The sequence below is a fragment of the Diabrotica virgifera genome, chromosome 1, assembly GCF_917563875.1.
Source record: "Diabrotica virgifera virgifera chromosome 1, PGI_DIABVI_V3a".
In the NCBI taxonomy this organism is placed as follows: Eukaryota; Metazoa; Arthropoda; class Insecta; order Coleoptera; family Chrysomelidae; genus Diabrotica; species Diabrotica virgifera.
The window spans coordinates 21181938-21201582 of NC_065443.1; the positions used below are offsets into that span (position 1 = coordinate 21181938).

Below are 19645 nucleotides of genomic sequence, written 5' to 3' on the forward strand. Positions count from 1 at the left end.
ATGATCACTATCAAATATTTAAGTACTGTCACCAAAACTGTCAATGTCAACTTTTATTGGGTTGCTGAAAACATAATTGATTAAAATTATGAGATTAGTTAATCAATTAACATAACAATTATTAACATAATTGATTAAGTAATTTCATATTATGTTTTCAGGAACCCAAACAAAGTTGACATTGACAGTTGGTGACAGTAATTAAATATTTGATAATGATCATTGTTGATTACCTTTCGAACAACCGGCCCTAAATGTATTCAGTAATTACAATCAAAAGTCTTGACGTCATTTTACGTTTTCCAATAAATTAAAGTAGATGCATTTTCCTACTTAAAATGTACTTGTTCCACATTTATAAAATATAATATATATCGGATATAAAGTAGATTTTTTATGCTGTTTATATTTTCAGAGGTTTTTTTTTGAAAAAATTTCGAAGATTTTTGGTTGTTGTATTGAACCACATACGTAGATTTTTCAGCCAGTAAACCTTTCGCTTCCCTCGTTTCCCTTTTAATTTTCCCTTTAAAATTAGTTGCGGCAACCCATATCTTTTACTATTCCTCATTGTGCCACCGATGTATTAAATTTTGGCTGTTTTTTCGTGGTTAACAGCTGTTTTCTTCTTCTTTGTGTATTCTTAATAAGACGTCCTGATTAGTAACGTGATCGGTATAAGATATCTTCAGGATTCGACGATAAAGCCACATGACACTATGGCAAGCCTAACGAGACGCTGACGTCATCAGCAGTAAGCCATAAACAAGAACGAAATAGGTCCAGATGCGGTCGTTGCATATGCGGTCAAGGTAATTTTCGTTGCAAAAGCGGTCAATCCAAAATATTTTGGCAGGTAATGTTGCACTTGCGATCAGCCATTTTACTTAAAAGCTAGAAATGTAAGAAGGTCGTAACGTAAATTAGTAACCACCCGAGTTATTAGCAGGTCCGGTCGACCCTATTGAAATATTTTAATCCGCTTATCTATATTTCTAACAATAGGTAACGAAAACCGACCCCTTAAGGTTTATTAAATCAACTATCTTCATTTTGTTTAATTAGTGCACATAATCTCACTAAACTCTCAAAAGAAGCAAGTTTTTTTATATCAAAATACTTTTTGCCGTAATAAAATTATTAGTAAGCATTTTCTCCTCTTATCAACGTCTATGGTAAATAATATTTAAATCTTACAAAAATTTGGTTATAGAATTATTCATGTGATAGTGGTAGAAAAAGGTAAAAATATTATTTGTTTATTAGGCAATGACCGCACATGCAACGATAAAATCAACATATTTTTGTATGACCGCAAATGCAACGATAACAACCGTGATCGCAAATGCTACGACCGCATCTGCAACGACACCAACAAGAACGAACCTAAGACCTTAAATATTGATTTTAGTAAAGAAATGAATGAGATCAAACCTGTATAAAATATAATTCTCTCCATTTTTGTTTATGTACAATTATTAGTCAAGAGAAATAAGGTTTTTGTCGGGACACTTGAGCAGCCAGGTTGCAAATGGATTTTTTGGGTACTATATACCTAATACATTATAAATACAAAAATGCCAGTTCGGATGAGAAACTTAGTTATTAACAAATAAGGGTCAAAAATGGCAGTTTTTTCGTTTAAATCGCTACAGGTAAAAATAGGATAATTAAATATCTTATTTATAATATTCTTCTTTTTGTAGATGAGCCTAAGTTTAAAATGGCACTTTTTGAATTTTGGTCCCATCCTTTTTGTTTCGGAAAGTGCAAAATAAGACTAAAATTTCAAAAATAAAAAATGTGCTATAACTTTTGCGAAAATGGCCTTAAGACTTTCATATTGCACGAAAAGTTGAGTCAAACATTCCATATAATGCACAAATAATTTTAAGACGATTTGTCAATTAGTTTTTTTGTTCAATTTGTTTATCGCAAAGAGCTTTTTTTCGCAATGTTATTGTTCAGAAAATAATAATGACATAGCAATTCTGTGGAAACCACATGCAAGAATAATAGTTATATTTTTAAAGTATTGAAAAAAATCATTAAAAAGTTGTTTTTATCCCTCCGAAAAAAGTTTAGTAAAATAGAGTCATTTTTGGCTTCTAAACAATTTGAATACCTTTGTTAATATTGACTATAGAGTAAATCTACTTTAGGATTTCAAAGCTGGTATTTTTATACGAATTTTCAGACAAAAACTTTTTGCCTAGGTTAATTAAGTTCAGAGTTAGCCACTTTTATTATTTAATTCGCACTTCTATATACATCAAATTCTTCTGTAACAGTGTTAGTTACCATAATACTCGGAAACGGCTTGGCCGATTTTTATAAAATTTTACACGTTTATCCTGTACGATGTTGAAGAGGTTTTAATCTATTTTTATACCCATAAGTTATAAGGGGTGTTGCCCTCCTGACATTTTTTTTATTTTTTGGACAAAATTATCTACCTTAATTTTATATGCTGTAGAATTAAAAAATACATACAACCCTTAATTTTCACTCTTCTATCTCCAACCCCTATTTGTTAATAACCATCTATATATTTACATCTATAAAATTCTCCTGTCACAGTGTTAGTTTCCATACTCCTCCGAGACCGCTTGACCGATTTTTATGAAACTATATATGTATATTCGGTTGGTCTTAGAATCGGTCGTAAACTATTTTTCATATCCCTGAGTGATAAGGGGAGTTCCCTCTAACTTTTTGTAATGTTAGATGGCGTTGTGTGTACATAACGTACTCTATAAGACTACGTGTACATACAAATTAAAAAAAAATTATGATCAAAATCCATCAGCAAGTTCCAGCGATATTAATCGCAGCATATGTTTGCAGAATCAGTTTCATTTTTTGAGTGAACGTGTTTTAGTAATTCCCCATCACCGACCACGAATTAATTCCGTTCGGACGCCATTTTAAAAGCTTTATTAACCACTCTGTTGAGGTTCAAAGTTTACTCAAACTTTTATTACACATAACCTATATATCTTCAACTTCAAAATGGCTCTAGTTAGGTTGCTTAATTGTTATAAACAAAGTAGCCGTCAATTAAATAAAAAAAGTGGCTAAATTTGACCATAATTAACCTAGGCGAAAAGTTTTTCTTTGAACATTCGTATAAAAATACCAGTTTTTCAAATTCCATTGTAGTTTTAGCTTACAGTCAATATTAACAAAGTTATTCAAATTGTTTATAAGCCAAAAATGACTCTATTTTAGTAAAATGTTCTCCGAGTGATAAAAATGACTTTTTAATGATTTTTTTTAAATGCGTTGAAAATATGACTATTCTTCTTTCATGTTGTTTTCACAGAATTGCTGTATCATTATTATTTTTTGAACAATAACATTGCGAAAAAAAGCTCTTTGAGATAAACAAATTGAATAAAATTTAAACTAATTGACGCATCGTCTTAAAATTTTTTGTGTATTGTATGGACTGTTTGACACAACTTTTCATGCAATCTAAAAGTCCTAAATTCATTTTCGCAAAAGTTATAGCAAATTTTTTTATTTTCGAAATTTTAGTTTTATTTTGCAATATCCGAAGCAACAAATTCGGACCAAAATTCAAAAAACGCTATTTTAAACCTAGGCTCATCTACTAAAAGAAAAATATTATAAATAAGACATTTAATTACCCTATTTTTACCTGTAGGGATTTAAACGAAAAAACTCTCATTTTTGACCCTTATTTGTTAATAACTAAATTTCTCGTCCAAATTGTGACGGGCATTTTTGTATTTATAATGTATTAGGTATATAGTATCCAAAAAACCCATTTGCAACCTGGCTGCTCAAGTGTCCCGAACATGGTATATGTATTTTTGCCTTATTTCCCTGGTGTATATGTCGTAAAGTTAATAATAAACGATATTTAATTCAATAATTATGCTTTCAATAATAATTATGCTTCCCCTCTTCCAATATTTCTCCACTTAATTCGGAAATATTGACCGCACAAAATAAATTTAAAAAAAAAACTGTAGGAAATTGCATTTGCAACAATTTCATTTGCTACGATTTTTGTCTAAAAATTGGAAGTAGCGCAGATATTGAGCAACAACGGTTCTCTTTTAAAATCAAAATGGTGGCTAACGCAACGGCGGAATTCGGTCGCGAATTAAAATTTACACTACTATTACCCACCTAAAGGGTAGAATAATAAAATTTGGGCCAGCTTGCCATGCAAGGTCAAATGCAATCCCGACTGGACTAGTTTAAAAATAGACATTTGAGAATAGACGTTAGAGATTTTTTTTAATAACGAAACAAAATTTCTTAAAAACAGGTTATATTTTCTATTAGCAATATATAAACATATCTAACAATAAAACACTGAAAACGTTAGTTTTCTATACTTCCACAAAATTTATTACAACTAAGTGACTACAGCTGTTTCGGCAGAGTGCCTTTCTCAAGTGATATAGTTTACAATGTGTTTGCCTTTTTAAGTCTTTAACTGAAGGGGTTGAGGAGTGGGGAGCTGTTTGTCTCGAGTTGGTCATTCAGAATTATATCCTTATTAATTTCCATAGATTCTAAAAAATATAGCTTAAGGCCTTTATTTTGAATATGCAGAATTTGAAACTCTTCATTGAAAGAATGATTATGATCTAGAAGGTGAAGTGCGTATGTAGAAGTGTCTGTTTTTCTATTGTTGAAAGCCCTTTTGTGTTCTTCTATCCATTTGTCGAAGGTTCTGCCAGTTTGACCGATGTAAGTTTTCGGACAGTCACCACGTCGTCACTTAGTTGTAATAAATTTATCGGGTAGTCACTTAGTTGTAATAAATTTTGTGGAAGTATAGAAAACTAACGTTTTCAGTGTTTATTGTTAGATAAAATGAACTTCCATCAAGTAACGGTCGAATCCATCAATTATATAAACATATTATATATTCCATATATTTTTCTTTGTAGATTTTGACGCGAAGTATTTCTGGAACTGGACTGATTTTCAATCGTACCTGGACTGTATTTTGATATTTACCATCGCGACTTCATTGTTGATGTATATATTCATAGACTATATAATCTTTGTGGAGACCGTTGGGTTTCTTGCATTATTCACGGAGGCGATGTTAGGAACGCCCCAACTCATGAAGAATTACAGGAACAAATCCACAGAAGGAATGAGGTGAGTTCATTTTTCTTAGTTACTTTTAGAATTTTCAATAAGTTTATGTACAAGGGCCATTCGTAAATAAAGATAAAGACCTATGGTGCTGAAAAAAAGTGCGACGTGCTGGGACAAATCTGACAACACAGCGATACACATCAACTCTCCCTCTCTCTTGCCCCTCCACTTTCGTCTCGCTGCATTGCTCAGTATCGGCCTAGCAGCTTTCGAAGATAGAGGTCCCGGTCGGTGTTACCCCCAATGTGAAATTCATGCTGTGATACGTTTTTTAAATGCAAAATGGATTTCACCTATTGACATTCAGCGTCAGTTAATCGAAGTTTATGGGTAAAAGTGCATATCTGTTCAACATGTTCGCAAATATTGTAGAGAATTCAGTGAAGGCCTAACGGAAATTCACGATGGATCTGAAGGCCTTCCTCTCCGATCATTTCTGATCATTTGCGAACATTCATTTAAGGGGATGGGTACGTAGTTTCTGCTCCAATGGTATTCAAATGGGATAATTTTTTTCGAATCCTGAGAAAACTAATCAGTATTTTTGAAAAATTTAAACGCAGAATGAACGATTACGTTATTAGCGAGGGCCGAAAGTTCCTGAAAACTTCTATAATATTAATTTTAATAAGTTACAGGGGTGAAAAACTATGAGAAAATTTAGTGTGAATTTTAATTTCAAATATCTCATTCAAAATAAACTTTTTATTTATTCTAAGGGACTTTCGGCCCTCGGTAATAATTTAGTATTTCATTCTGCGTTTAAATTTTTCAAAAATATTTATTGGTTTTTTCAGGATTCGAAAAAAATGAACACAATCTCGGTGGTAATATTTTCCAAATCTATCTTTGTCATACAACGCACTCAGTCGAATAGAATATTGTCAGCATATTGTCAGTCAGACAGTGTCAATTTTAAATATTTGACATGACATCGGGAATATTTTGAGTTGTTGATTAAATAATATTGATAGTGTATTTTTGATAAATATGTAATTGATTTAAGACGTGAACTTAATAAAAAGTTATTTATTGTTTATTATTTATGGAAGATCCAAGCAGAATACACCAGGATATATTCAGTGATCCAAGTATTTTGTTGTTAAAGATGTTCAACATTGTAAGCGTTTCATAGTAACAATATATTACTAAAAAATCACTTTATCACTTTTCCTCTTTTCTAAATTGATTATTAGTTTTTCTTGTACAGTAGATAATTTATTACAATCACTGAATACATAGTGAAAAATTGTCATATTAATTAACTGAATTAATAATTAAGGTAATTAATTGTACAAGTAACAGTTATCCAAGAACATTCAAAAGCCATCTTTAAAGTTAATGATGACATTGTCAAGTAAAGTTTACTTATCCATACCAGTGAGTATTTTACTACACGTAATTTGCCGTGTAAAGACAGAAAAAGTAGGGATAGCCGTAAAATATTTGCGAATTATGTACCGATGGCCTTAATGTATTCTTATTCAAAAGTAAACCACAGTTCGGTACATATCGACTCCCAGCAACAACTATAGCACAAAAAACAAGTGACATGAATTTGGACGTTACTTTATGCGGTTTTTAAATGAATCCCGTAAGTAACAAAAAACAGGTAACAGAAAGTAAGAATGGGACATACAGAAAGCAAATCGACGGTTGAAAGAAAAAAAGGTTGTAACCCACAAATAAACTTTTTTCAGGAAGTCGAAAAAACGTTCCATTTAAGAAATTTTATGAGGCATTAATCCAATAATTTTATTCATTAATTTGTAGATCAATCGAAAAAAAAATATTAGATTAATTCCTCATAAAATTACTTAAATGGAGCGTTTTTTCTACTTCCTGAAAAAAGTTATTGTGGATTACAACCTTTTACCTTTCAGCCGCCGATATGTTTTACAATATTTTTAAATATTTCAATACTTTATGAATCCAATATATTTTTTATCGTTAGCGTTAAAAAGGTTAAACTGATAAAGAATAGACCGATACAGTTTAATGTAAGCGAGCTAGAGTTAGGATTTTTTTTAAATAAACTAATAATTATATTTAAAAATCCACAACATATACTGTGGTTTTTACCATATTCCGAATTTGTGATAAGTAAGTGTGCTAGTGCTAATTTTTGCATAACAGTTAACTGTATTTAAGTACCTACTTATCTATCATAGTATGTATTTACCTAGATAAGTGCTTCTTATCTAGTTATAATTCGATAATAAAATTTGTATACTACACTTTTCCAAGAGATTAACACACCACTTTAAAAATAAGTAAACTAAACCAGTTGTCCGATTTAAGTGATTTTTTTTTCAAAAATAATAATCATTTTGAATTTCGTTGCAACATGAATTTATGTTTACTCTGATTGGAGTACGAAGGAAACCATTCTCTTTGGAGCTTTACCGCGCTGAGCAGATGGGACGTGAATTATAAATTGAAAAATTCCCCCATCTTCCTTAGTCTCAGCATCCGTTATGGCTTGCAAATTGTAGAAGCCTCGGAGGTGTTACCAGAGAAGGTTCCCATTGTTTTCAATCTGGTAGGATGTAGAGTAACATTTTTGGGTGTTGTTTTATGTGCTATTAGATTGAAAACTTAGTTTTTTATAAAACGGGATAATACCCGAAGGTTGGCTGTATACCATCTAGTTAAATAAAATTAACATGAAGTAAAACTCCCTAGTGTAGTTGGTATATTTAATAAAAATTCTAAAAATTTTTTAAAAATCCAAACGGATTACGTTAAAAACGTTTTCGGACTTATCAGTCCATCATCAGTGAACCTAAAAGTAAGTAATCTCACTTAGTAAAATTGAAAAAGGGTGAAATTTTGAATGTTAAAAATTGAAAAGTGTGGTTACGATTACTTACTCTCTGTCCTTGCTAAATAGCCACAATGCCAAACACTGGTCAAGATGTATGTTCTAACTACATGGTGAAATCTGTTAAACAATTTGGCTTACATTGGATGCCAACGGATTAGTACTAGGTACATGATGCTCTACTCCATTAATTAAGAGATTTTTTATTGTGAATAGGTCTACATTGAACTACGTTTAGTCTGTCAATGATTTAGAAGGAAGTTGAAATACTTCAAATGTCAGTAACATTGACATCCAGGAAAGGGAATTTTTAAGGTATTAACCAAGGTCAAGATCCAATGTGGTTACGGAAATTTAAGTTTAAGACTGTGTTGGAATTTTAATTTTTAATATTAGAATTTAAATTTACTATTTTTTTTTAAATATTACAACCATTACTATAAACTTGACTATAAAATTAAATTTGATCGAAATTATTGTCATAATATGGTAATGAAAACAAAATGTAAGATAGAATTATTGGTTAATGAAAGTTAATAATTTTTTTGGGCCTAAAATAGCCTTGGGGGTGAAAGTTAAAACGTTGAAGTGATACAAAAGTTGTTTAGTGTGTATAGAAATATAAATTTGTTAACTGTAATGTTGGTTGTATAAGTCTATACAACAGACTTATACAACCAACATTACAGTTAACAAATTTATATTTCTATACACACTAAACAACTTTTGTATCACTTCAACGTTTTAACTTTCACCCCCAAGGCTATTTTAGGCCCAAAAAATTATTAACTTTCATTAACCAATAATTCTATCTTACATTTTGTTTTCATTACCATATTATGACAATAATTTCGATCAAATTTAATTTTATAGTTTATAGTAATGGTTGTAATATTTAAAAAAAAATAGTAAATTTAAATTCTAATATTAATGTTGTTCTGAAGCTATTTTCTTGTGGCATTTTTATAATCAAGTATATTCAAATGGGAAATAAGCCACAATTTTACCTAAAAATGATTTTATTAACGTTTCGACGTTATATTGAATTGCCGATATAAATGAGTCAGATTAAATAAATTATTAGAAGAATTTTTTACTAAGCAACAACATTTTTATTTATTTAGTATTATTTTGTATTTTGACAACGACACCCGACTTGGGCGTCGAAACGTTAATAAAATCATTTTTAGGTAAAAGTGTGGCTTATTTCCCATTTGAATATACTTGATTTCTAATATTAAAAATTAAAATTCCAACACAGTCTTAAACTTAAATTTCCGTAACCACATTGGATCTTGACCTTGGTTAATACCTTAAAAATTCCCTTTCCTGGATGTCAATGTTACTGACATTTGAAGTATTTCAACTTCTTTCTAAATCATTGACAGACTAAACGTAGTTCAATGTAGACCTATTCATAATAAAAAAAATCTCTTAATTAATGGAGTAGAGCATCATGTATCTAGTACTAATCCGTTGGCATCCAATGTAAGCCAAATTATTTAACAGATTTCACCATGTAGTTAGAACATACATCTTGACCAGTGTTTGGCATTGTGGCTATTTAGCAAGGACAGAGAGTAAGTAATCGTAACCACACTTTTCAATTTTTAACATTCAAAATTTCACCCTTTTTCAATTTTACTAAGTGAGATTACTTACTTTTAGGTTCACTGATGATGGACTGATAAGTCCGAAAACGTTTTTAACGTAATCCGTTTGGATTTTTAAAAATTTTTTAGAATTTTTATTAAATATACCAACTACACTAGGGAGTTTATTTAGATTTTATTATAGATTAGGATTTTATTTAGTTTTTTATGTTATAGCCTTATTCTTTAACAATATCGCTGTAATAATATTGTTGATAGACAGGTAAAGTGTCATTCTGTACCAATCAAGCTGTGTTTTTTTCTCAAAGTGAAACTTTTTCTGTGTTTACTGATATTCCAACTATAGCTACATTTTGTTTTTTATTCATTCGCTTATGTTGGATAATAAAAAAGTTACGTACTTTTTGGTACGGGTTATAAATTAGTAAAATCAGAATTATTTAAAGTTTCAGTTAAGTCCGTATTTTTTTTGTTGTTTGGTGGAAATGGAACGCGTTACAAGGAATTTGGCCCGCTATGAGTGTGTTCAAACAGTTACATAGCGAAGGCACAGAATAAATAACCATACAGAAGCGAAACTCCTGCCGAAAACGGTAACATAATTTTCATGCTCATGTGTCAACGTAACTGGTGCAACCTCACTTTTGCGACTGACGTGACAGTTGTTTATAGTTAAATTTTATATTGATATATGTTTTATTTAATATTTTTGTTGAATACCCAGTAAAAATAAGCAACGGCAAATCTAGGGGATTTTTGTTATTGTATGATGTAGTTGGAAACAATGTTATATAAGTGTCAGATGTCAACTGTAAGCAAAAATAGATGTCAAAGAAAAATAAATGTTGATTTTGATGTTTAAGTTATTTGTAGAATTATTGAGTTTTCTTTTAAAATAAAACTGACTAGAAGTACTTCGGTGTTTAATTAACATCCACGCAATTCTGCAAAACATCAGGTTATGGCCCAGATCACTTGTTTCGTGAGTATTTCGCCAGTAAAAAAAGTCAGTGTTGAAGAGCCTGTGTCGGTAGTTTGCCGCGGCCAACGAAAATAAAAAAAAAAAAGAAAAGCTGAAAAAAAGGTGAAAAAGAAGCTCGAGTATATATACATAAAAAAAGAAAAACATAAATCCGAAAAATGGAAAATTCATCGGCTGCGTTGAAACTTAGTGGTGGTGACAACTGGGTAGCCTGGAAATTTCAAACAAGGGTAGTGCTAAAAAGCCGTGGTTATTATGACATAGTAATAGGAAAGTCTGTGAGACCGAGCACTACTGGAGATGACCAAAAGAAATGGGATGCTGGTGATTCAAAAGCACAAGAATTTATAGTAACCAGAATAGAGCAAGGCCCTATGACACACATTTTATCCTGTGAGACCTCGAAAGATATGTGGACAAAGTTGAAGTCTGTCTACGACAAAGAGTCAGAGGTGAGCATTCATTTAATGCAACAAAAGTTTTTTCTCTTGGAGTTTTCATCAGGTAAAAATGTTGCCTCATTCATATCACAGCTTGAAGAGATAAAAAATAAGCTAAAGCAAGCTGGTGAAGAGCTGTCCGATAAAATGATCATGACAAAAATACTTATGGCATTGCCAGAGGAATATAAGCATTTTCGATCCGCATGGGAATCCGTACCATCTGATAAACAAACCCTAGATGAACTTACATCAAGACTACTTATCGAAGAAGAAAGAAGTAAGTCAGCACAGGGCAGCACAGCATTGGCGATGAAAAGTGATACAAGCAGAGAATTTAAAGGGCAAAAGAAAACCAGATTAAAGTGCCATTTTTGTGGCAGAGGTGGCCATATTGCGAAAAATTGCTTTTTCAAGAAGAAAGAGAGAGATAATAATAGCCAGAAAGACATAAAAGTATGCAGTCAATGTAAAAGACGAGGACACAACTTACAAGAGTGTTGGTTTAATAAAAATAAAAATGAAAAACAACAGACAAGCAGAGAAGAAAATAAAATTGACAGTAATGCATTCATGGTATATACTGGGAGTAAGAAAAATAAAAATGAATGGTGCTTGGACACAGGAGCTAGCGAACATATGAGCTGGAATCAAGATCTGTTTAAAAAATTTAGAGAGTTGCTAGGTTTAGAATAAAAAATTAATTTAGATCTAGGAGATTTACCGTTGAGGGGGGGTGTTGAATACCCAGTAAAAATAAGCAACGGCAAATCTAGGGGATTTTTGTTATTGTATGATGTAATTGGAAACAATGTTATATAAGTGTCAGATGTCAACTGTAAGCAAAAATAGATGTCAAAGAAAAATAAATGTTGATTTTGATGTTTAAGTTATTTGTAGAATTATTGAGTTTTCTTTTAAAATAAAACTGACTAGAAGTACTTCGGTGTTTAATTAACATCCACGCAATTCTGCAAAACATCAATTTTATTTATATTTTATAGTTTAATTTTATATTTCATATTTAATTAATAACAACTTGTCAAAAATATTACCTAATTTGGAATGGTCTATTCCTTAGCCTTAGAACATCAAATTCTATTCTGTAACTGGTGCACAAGGTCAAATATTTCGGTCCCAACAAAATCAATGGAAACGACAGTCAGATTCGCTTCTGTGTGGTTATATATTCTGTGGCGAAGGACTTAGCTATCATACTATCGGTCGGTGGTTGAGAGTTTCACGTAGATCAATTTCCCGTATTGTTCAACGCTTTAGAGAAATGAACGACTGTAGCAGAGGTCCTGGACAAGGGAGACCTCGAGTTACTATGGTTGTTCAAGACCGTTTAGAACGTTATGCCCAGTGCAACATACAAAACAACTTTATTTATTGGAGAGTCTATAATGGTTTGGGAAGGAATTTCTTTAACAGCACTGAGCATCTCGTTCCTTTACGAGGAATTTTTTTAAACAGTGAAAGGTACATAACCGACATTCTAAGTATGTTGCACCTTTCGCTCCTTATATTGGTACCAATTTTTTGCTAATGAAAGATAATGCAAGACCTCACCTTGCACTAACTATGTTGCACTACAACAGATCTTAACTCGATCGAATATTTGTCGGACATAATTGGCAGAATACTACGACAGCGTTTGCCGCCTTCTAGAACCTCATAAGAGGTAGAAACATTAGCTCTCGAGATTTGGAATGATATTGATCAAGACCAAATGGCAAACCTCATTTCGAGATGTCTCATCGATGTGAAGCCGTCATTAGTATTAGAGGCGGAAACACGCGCTACTGTTGAGTAATTGTATTTTTTTATTTTTGTTTCTTTAATGATGTTATAACCTGTATTTCTTATGATATGCTAATAATAAAAACGTTTTGTAGTATAAAAGTTCTTATCTTTTATTATCGAACATAAGCGAATCAATCAAAAAACAAAATTTTAAGACAGCCTAAAGGCGGATTCTCACGTGTCAGTTTCGCTGACGCAGTGTAACTGATTCAGTGATACTGAACAAATAATAAACATGAGAACACATTTTCATTTTAAATGATCAGTACATTCATACTTTCAGTTAAAGTGAAAACCAGGTCTACTTTTTATCAGTTTTGACTGATCATGATCGCATAATGAATAGAAACTGAAGCGAGAGAACATACATTTTCGTAATTTGTTCAGTGTGGCAAGTTTTGAGAGCAATTTGGGAGCATTTTTTTGCAGAATATCTTGAAATTTGTCTTCATTCTTGAGCGGTTTGTATATTCACAATCTTCCAAAGCTAATTCTTTTAATATAGTTTCACTAGCACCCCATATATTTCTGCGAAATATCCAGGACATGACGACCTGACCCACCACCTACCACGTTTTCTTTTCTGTTGATTCACTAGAATATTCTGTAATACATTTACTAATTATTGTAAACATACTTCGCGAACAGGTGGTCTCAATTTTTTTTAACCATTTTCATTACCACGATATAAAATGTTTGGACTAACTGCGTACTGAATAGAGCAAAATATGAATCGTGTGAATGCAAACGTCGCTTTTTATTTTTCATTATTAATGAATCAGTCAGACTGCGTCAGCGAAACAGACAAGTGAGAACCCGCTTTTAGGCTACATTGAGTTTTAATTTTAATATCTCAACAATATTTCAACTTTGAGAAAAAACACAGTTTGATTGTTACACCCAGTATACAATGCCATTTATCTTTTTAGCAAAAAAATTAGCACAGCGATATTCTTAAAGAATAACGCTATAACATTTTAAAAAAAGCACTCAAATCGGACAAGTTTAGGACATCAAAAATGTCCCAATTTTAAGATGGTGCGTTAATTTCTTGGAGACGTGTAGGTTTTTATTTATTTTTTGAGTTAATAGCCGAGTATATTACAAATCATTTATACTTTTGAGTGCAATAACGGCTTACATACTGCTTGATAATTTTTAGCGACTCACCACAATGAGCTTATCAGATATTTATGGTCATTAAGTGTGCTCAGGCGTTTGAATTATTAACATCGTTTTAACTAGAATGCTCTATATATTATACATATGTATCGGTTTTCTGGGTGGGGCTATTTCTGATGATGAGTTTGTTAACTAGCGACTTCCACGTTGATTAAAGTTTTATAGTTGTTGTGTGACAAAACGCATGGTTATAACAGCAAATCTACTAAGATGTATCTTAGGACTGGAGAGGGTTAGTTAGTAGAACAAGTGAAGTTTAAATATCTAGGCATCACACTATCACATACGGAACAGTGTGGAGAAATAAAAATATCGGGAAAGAAATCTTCTTCTTCTTCCTCTTTATAAGCAATGGACCGTGATAGTGTGACGTCAAAACGTCAAATTTTTTCCAAACACGTTGTGTCTAGGTATACGCTAACGTGTACGCAAATAAAAAAAGTTAGGTAGAATTAAAGGTCATAACAAATATTTTTCTATCAAACAAACACTAAACATATCAAAATAGCGTGTATCAAAATATACAGTCACTGCCCACGCTAAATAGTCACTAGCTTGATGAAGTTTAACTTTTTTATTTGCGTACATTTTAGCGTGTACCTAGACACAACGTGTTTGGAAACCTTTTTTTGACGTTTTGACGTCACGACTATCGCGGTCCATTCTGCTTGTTCATTGGCGGATTGATACCTCTATGGAAGGATGTCACTCCATCTTTTGCACGGTCGGCCGATACTTCTTCTACCGATTGGTGATTTATCTCGTGCTATTTTGACCACACGTGTCTCCCCCATTCTGGTTATATAGTTGTTCCATTCTTTTTTTCTATTTAGTGTCAATTCGTTTATACACTGTACGTTACATTATCTTCTAATATCTTCGCTTCTCTTTCGATCTCTCAATGTGTTTCCTGTAATTCTTCTCAGTACTCTCATCTCTGCCGTTTCCAGTAGTCTTTGTGTTGTGGCTGTATCGGGTCTTGTTTCTGATGCATATGTCATTATTGGTCTTACACTGGCTTTATAAATCTTGACTTCATCTCAGTGTTAATATGCCGGTTTCGCCATATAGTGTTATTAAGGCATCCTGCCAATCTATTTGCTTTTTGTACTTGATATCTCCCTGCAATTTTGTTTGGTGTGATCGAGTAGTGTGATGTTTGGTGTGATCTGAAAACTCCGCCTGCAGTTTTTTTTGGTGTGATCGAGTAGCTCGACAGAACTGTTGCCGGTCCCAAGTCCGGATAAAGGAGCAGGGGGTCTACAGCCAGGTTAGCACCCTACTGATAGACGTTAAAACCATAGCTCATAGAAACAGGATTATGCCTCGGAACAGGGAAAGAAATGAAGGTTAGAATTTCCAAAACATTCATCAGACCAATAATGATAAACGCTCCAAAACATTCATCAGACCAATAATGATAAACGCGGCAGAAACACGACGAAAAGAATGCTAGAAACAGTAAAGATGAAAACCGTCAAAAAATCGATTGTAAAACACTATGGGACAGAGCTGAAGTACAGATATACGACGGAGATGCAAGGTGGAGAACGTCGAGGGCTGGGTAAGAAATAGAAGAGTAGAACGCGCCGATGAAATAAGCAGAATGACAACAAATAGTGTGGTAAAGACGGCAAGAAACGGTTTCTCTAGAGGAAGCCGATCAATGGGAAGACCACGTAAAGGAAGACAAATTACTGGAAGCACATTAAAAATGAAGCCATGTCTACAAGCTTGTTCAATAGAAACATATTATCTGTGGTCAGGTTATCCTGGGAAACAATTGTAATCACTCAACTGACATTCTGAAATGTTAGTTATGTTTGTATCATGTTGCTATCATTTATATTTGACTACTATTTTAAGTATAGTGACTTCAAAATGGTGTTGTTAACAATCCGTCCAAATATAATCAGAGTGCGGCGATACCAATTTCAACCTTCTGTGGGCAGGGTCATGTTAACATGTTTTTTCAACCATGAAGGACCCTTGCTAATGGAGTTCTCGGAACCTAGAGTGCATATTAACGAAAACCTTTATAGGGAAACTTTAAACAAGGTTTATCAAGCAATATGACCAAAACGTCAAGAAAAGCATTCTTCTGTATGGCAATGCTCTGCTTTATGCCGCCGAAGAAGTGAAATAATCTACAACGAAAGAAATAGAGGATATTAGAGTATCCACGCTTTCGATTTACGATTTTCACATCTATGGTGGTACGGGGGTTGCAACCCCCGATGATGGGGTTGATTAAGTTGAAACACTAATTACCGGAATATATTTATTTAAGTCACCATGTAAGACAGTAAATAGTTGGTGTAAGGGATGGAAACGTCTATACTCTAACCATGTCGTTTTCTGAATAATGAATAATCTCTTTCTTTACTTTCTACGTATCTATAAATAAATCCCAATTGTTTGTTATGATTCTCCATACTTGAATGTGACCGTGAATTACTAATAGTATAATTGCTGACTTCGGTATTTTCAAAATGCGTGGCCTAGATTACAAAACCAATATCACCCATTTACGAAATACAAACAATGCATGTAAATAATATTGCTTAAGACTTTTAAAAGTTAAATCGATATGGATTAATTCTTATTTTTTGGATGCTAATATAAATCCGTTACACATCTTTGGGCCACTGAAACTGGCGTTAAAAGGTAATCGTTTTCAGATGGACGAGGAAATGCAAAATGCCGTTAAAGAATTCTTCGACCTAGAGCCATAAAAATTCTTTAAACAAGGTATGCATCGGTTGGTGGAACAATGGAATATGTGCCTTAAATACAGGGTGTCCCGGAAAATAGTGCGTTCCTTTAAGGTATGGAGAGAATACACAATTTGAAACAAAAAAGTCCTATACCATTTTTTTTCTAAAGTTAACCGTTTCCAAAAAAAAGTTAACATTGTTTTCCATATACCTGTATTTTATTGTTTGGAAATTTTAATAAACTGGCAACATCGTACGCACTACGGAATAATAACAGTTAATAAGAACTCGTTTGTGGGTGTGATTTACAGTATTTAAAATAATCCAACCTAATAGTAGCTAATACGAGTACTTATGTATTTACTATTTGTTTACTAAAATTATTTTCTTTTGAAATGTATTGAAATACCTATTGTATAATTTTAAACGAATTACACATCTTTTAACATAAAAACACATCTTTTAACTGAACTAGTATTATGTATTTAGTAAGGTTTAAATGGATTGAATGCTGAGTATTGCTGAGGGCTTTAATTGAATTACATAGTTTTAATAGTTTACAGTGGAACTTAAATACACCAGATAATGTCTCAGTAATTTGTTTACTTGTGAACTGAAATAACTAAGTTGTACTTACTTGAAAATAATTATTATACCGAATAGATGTTTCAAGTAACCTTTCACAAACATCATTCGTAGGTAATAACATAATAGGTAATACACTCACTATTCGAAAACATTTTCGGCATTGACACTAAACAGGATTCTTTAAAACTATCTGTTTACATCTATCTTCTATCTATTTACATGGGACTGTCTATGCTTAAATTTGCGTACCGCACATAGTTGTCAGATTTAAATTTGCATACCAAAATGTATTTTAATTTTTTGGTCAAACGGTTGCATTTAGAAAAAAATGTAATAAGAGTTTTTTGTTCTACATGGTGCCTTCTACCTATACCTTTAAGGAACGCACTTTTTTCCGGGACACCCTGTATAGCAGTAATTATTTGTAGACATGTTTACCGATAATTTTTTTCTGGACTTAAGATACGTTTCAATTGAACAAGCCTAGTACAAAGAAGAAAAAGATATTGCGGAGGTTTCTTTGTATTTAATTTCTAAGGCTCCTCTTATGGTTCTCCTTTTATGGTGTGGGATGCAGGCAATCAAATTTTCAAAATATAATAAAGCTACGGGTCCTGAGGTCTTACAAAGTTACCTAAAAGAATGACTGAATAAGATACATTTAGTTACCTCATGCATTTTTGAAGTACATAGTGTTTATTTTTTCAGTCGTCTATTTTGCCAGTCGTACATAGGGTGAGGCAGATAAGGGCCTATTAGAAATATCTCGAGAAGTAAAGGCAACTGAATTATGAAAATTGGAATAAGGGGGTTTTGAAGACTGATCTATTTAATGAAAATATTTTCATCTATTTGGTACTTCCGGTTATACCGGATGTTGCTTATAACTTCGATTTTTTAAATGGGACACCCTATATCTTTGTACATTTTTGGATACCCCGCGATTTCTTCTTTCTTAAAATATAAGGTTTTGTAACATTATACAGGGTAGGTTAAAAGATAATTACGTTTTTTTTATTAATTTCGTAGCAATATTCATACCCTGTAGCATTGTAGTAGTTTGACATAATAAACTCTATTTATGTTCAAATGATTTCTAATATAGTCTACTATTGTTAACAATTATTAGTATAGCTAAATTTTTAATTTTATTATACAGGGTGGGTCGAAACTCCGAATGAGTATTTTCTGAGTTTTCTTAAATGGAACACCCTATATTTTAGTATTGTAATGAAATGATATTACATGGTACTTTTTTATTTTTTAAGCATTCCCTATACCTAACTGCTTTAATTTGTGCTTAATTGTTAATCGCACCAACAATCTTAACTTCTATGGTATTTTGATAGCTCAACCATTATTGGCAATTTTAAGTATCAGTCTAGATTAATATGTATTTATTTCCAAAAAATTATTTGTGATTGAATATTTTCACGGCCAACCTAATACAATTTCACATATTTTGTGTTGCAATTAATGTTTGGTTTGAATCACCAATAACTCACAAACTAAAGCAGTTAGGTATAGGGAATGCTTAAGAAATTAAAAAGTACCATAAAATAACATTTCATTACAATATTAAAATACAGGGTGTTCCAATTAAGAAAACTCAGAAAATACTCATTTCGAGTTTCGACCAACCCTGTATACTAAAATGAAAAATTTAACTATACCAATAATTCCTAACAATAGTAGACTATATTAAAAATCATTTGAACATAAATATAGTTTATTATGTCAAACTGCTACAATCCTACAGGGTGCGAATATTGCTACGAAATTAATAAGAAAACGTAATTATCTTTTAACCTACCCTGTATAATATTACAAAACCTTATATTTTAAGAAAGAAGAAATCGAGGAGAATACAAAAATGTAAAAATATGCAGGGTGCCCCATTAAAAAAAAACGAAGTTACAATTAACTTCCGGTATAACCGGAAGTAGCAAAGAGACCAAAATATTTTCATTAAATAGTTCACACCTCAAAATCCCTGCATTCTAATTTTCATGATTTTTTTACCTTTAGTTCTCGAGATATTTCTAATAGGCCCTTTATCTGCCTCACCCTGTATATTGCCAGTATTTTATTTTCTATAAAAATTGTTTATTTTGTACCTCTTCCTAGGTTTGTAGGTTCACTTTACCAAATTATCACTGCGCCATGTTCTGTTGGCCATTAATCAATTAATACTATATTAATTAAAACCACAATTAATCTTTACATGTCTTTATTGACCACGCTGTCGTTACCGGAAGCTGTCATGATCTGTCATAAATTGTTAGGCAACCAACCCACTTTACACTAGAGTATAGTGTAAAGTGTGTGAGGTCAACTCAAGC

General features: G+C 32.2%; 1 protein-coding gene across 2 annotated transcripts in view; it reads left to right on the forward strand.

Annotated features, from left to right (window-relative positions):
• The window catches only part of LOC114324621 (solute carrier family 66 member 2), a 57380-nt gene that overhangs the window by 25839 nt on the left and 11896 nt on the right, over positions 1-19645 (forward strand). For both annotated transcript variants that reach the window (XM_028272489.2, XM_028272490.2), the window contains one exon: positions 4935-5151. In XM_028272489.2, the coding sequence (XP_028128290.1) occupies positions 4935-5151 (217 nt within the window). The remainder of the gene's footprint in view (positions 1-4934; positions 5152-19645) is intronic.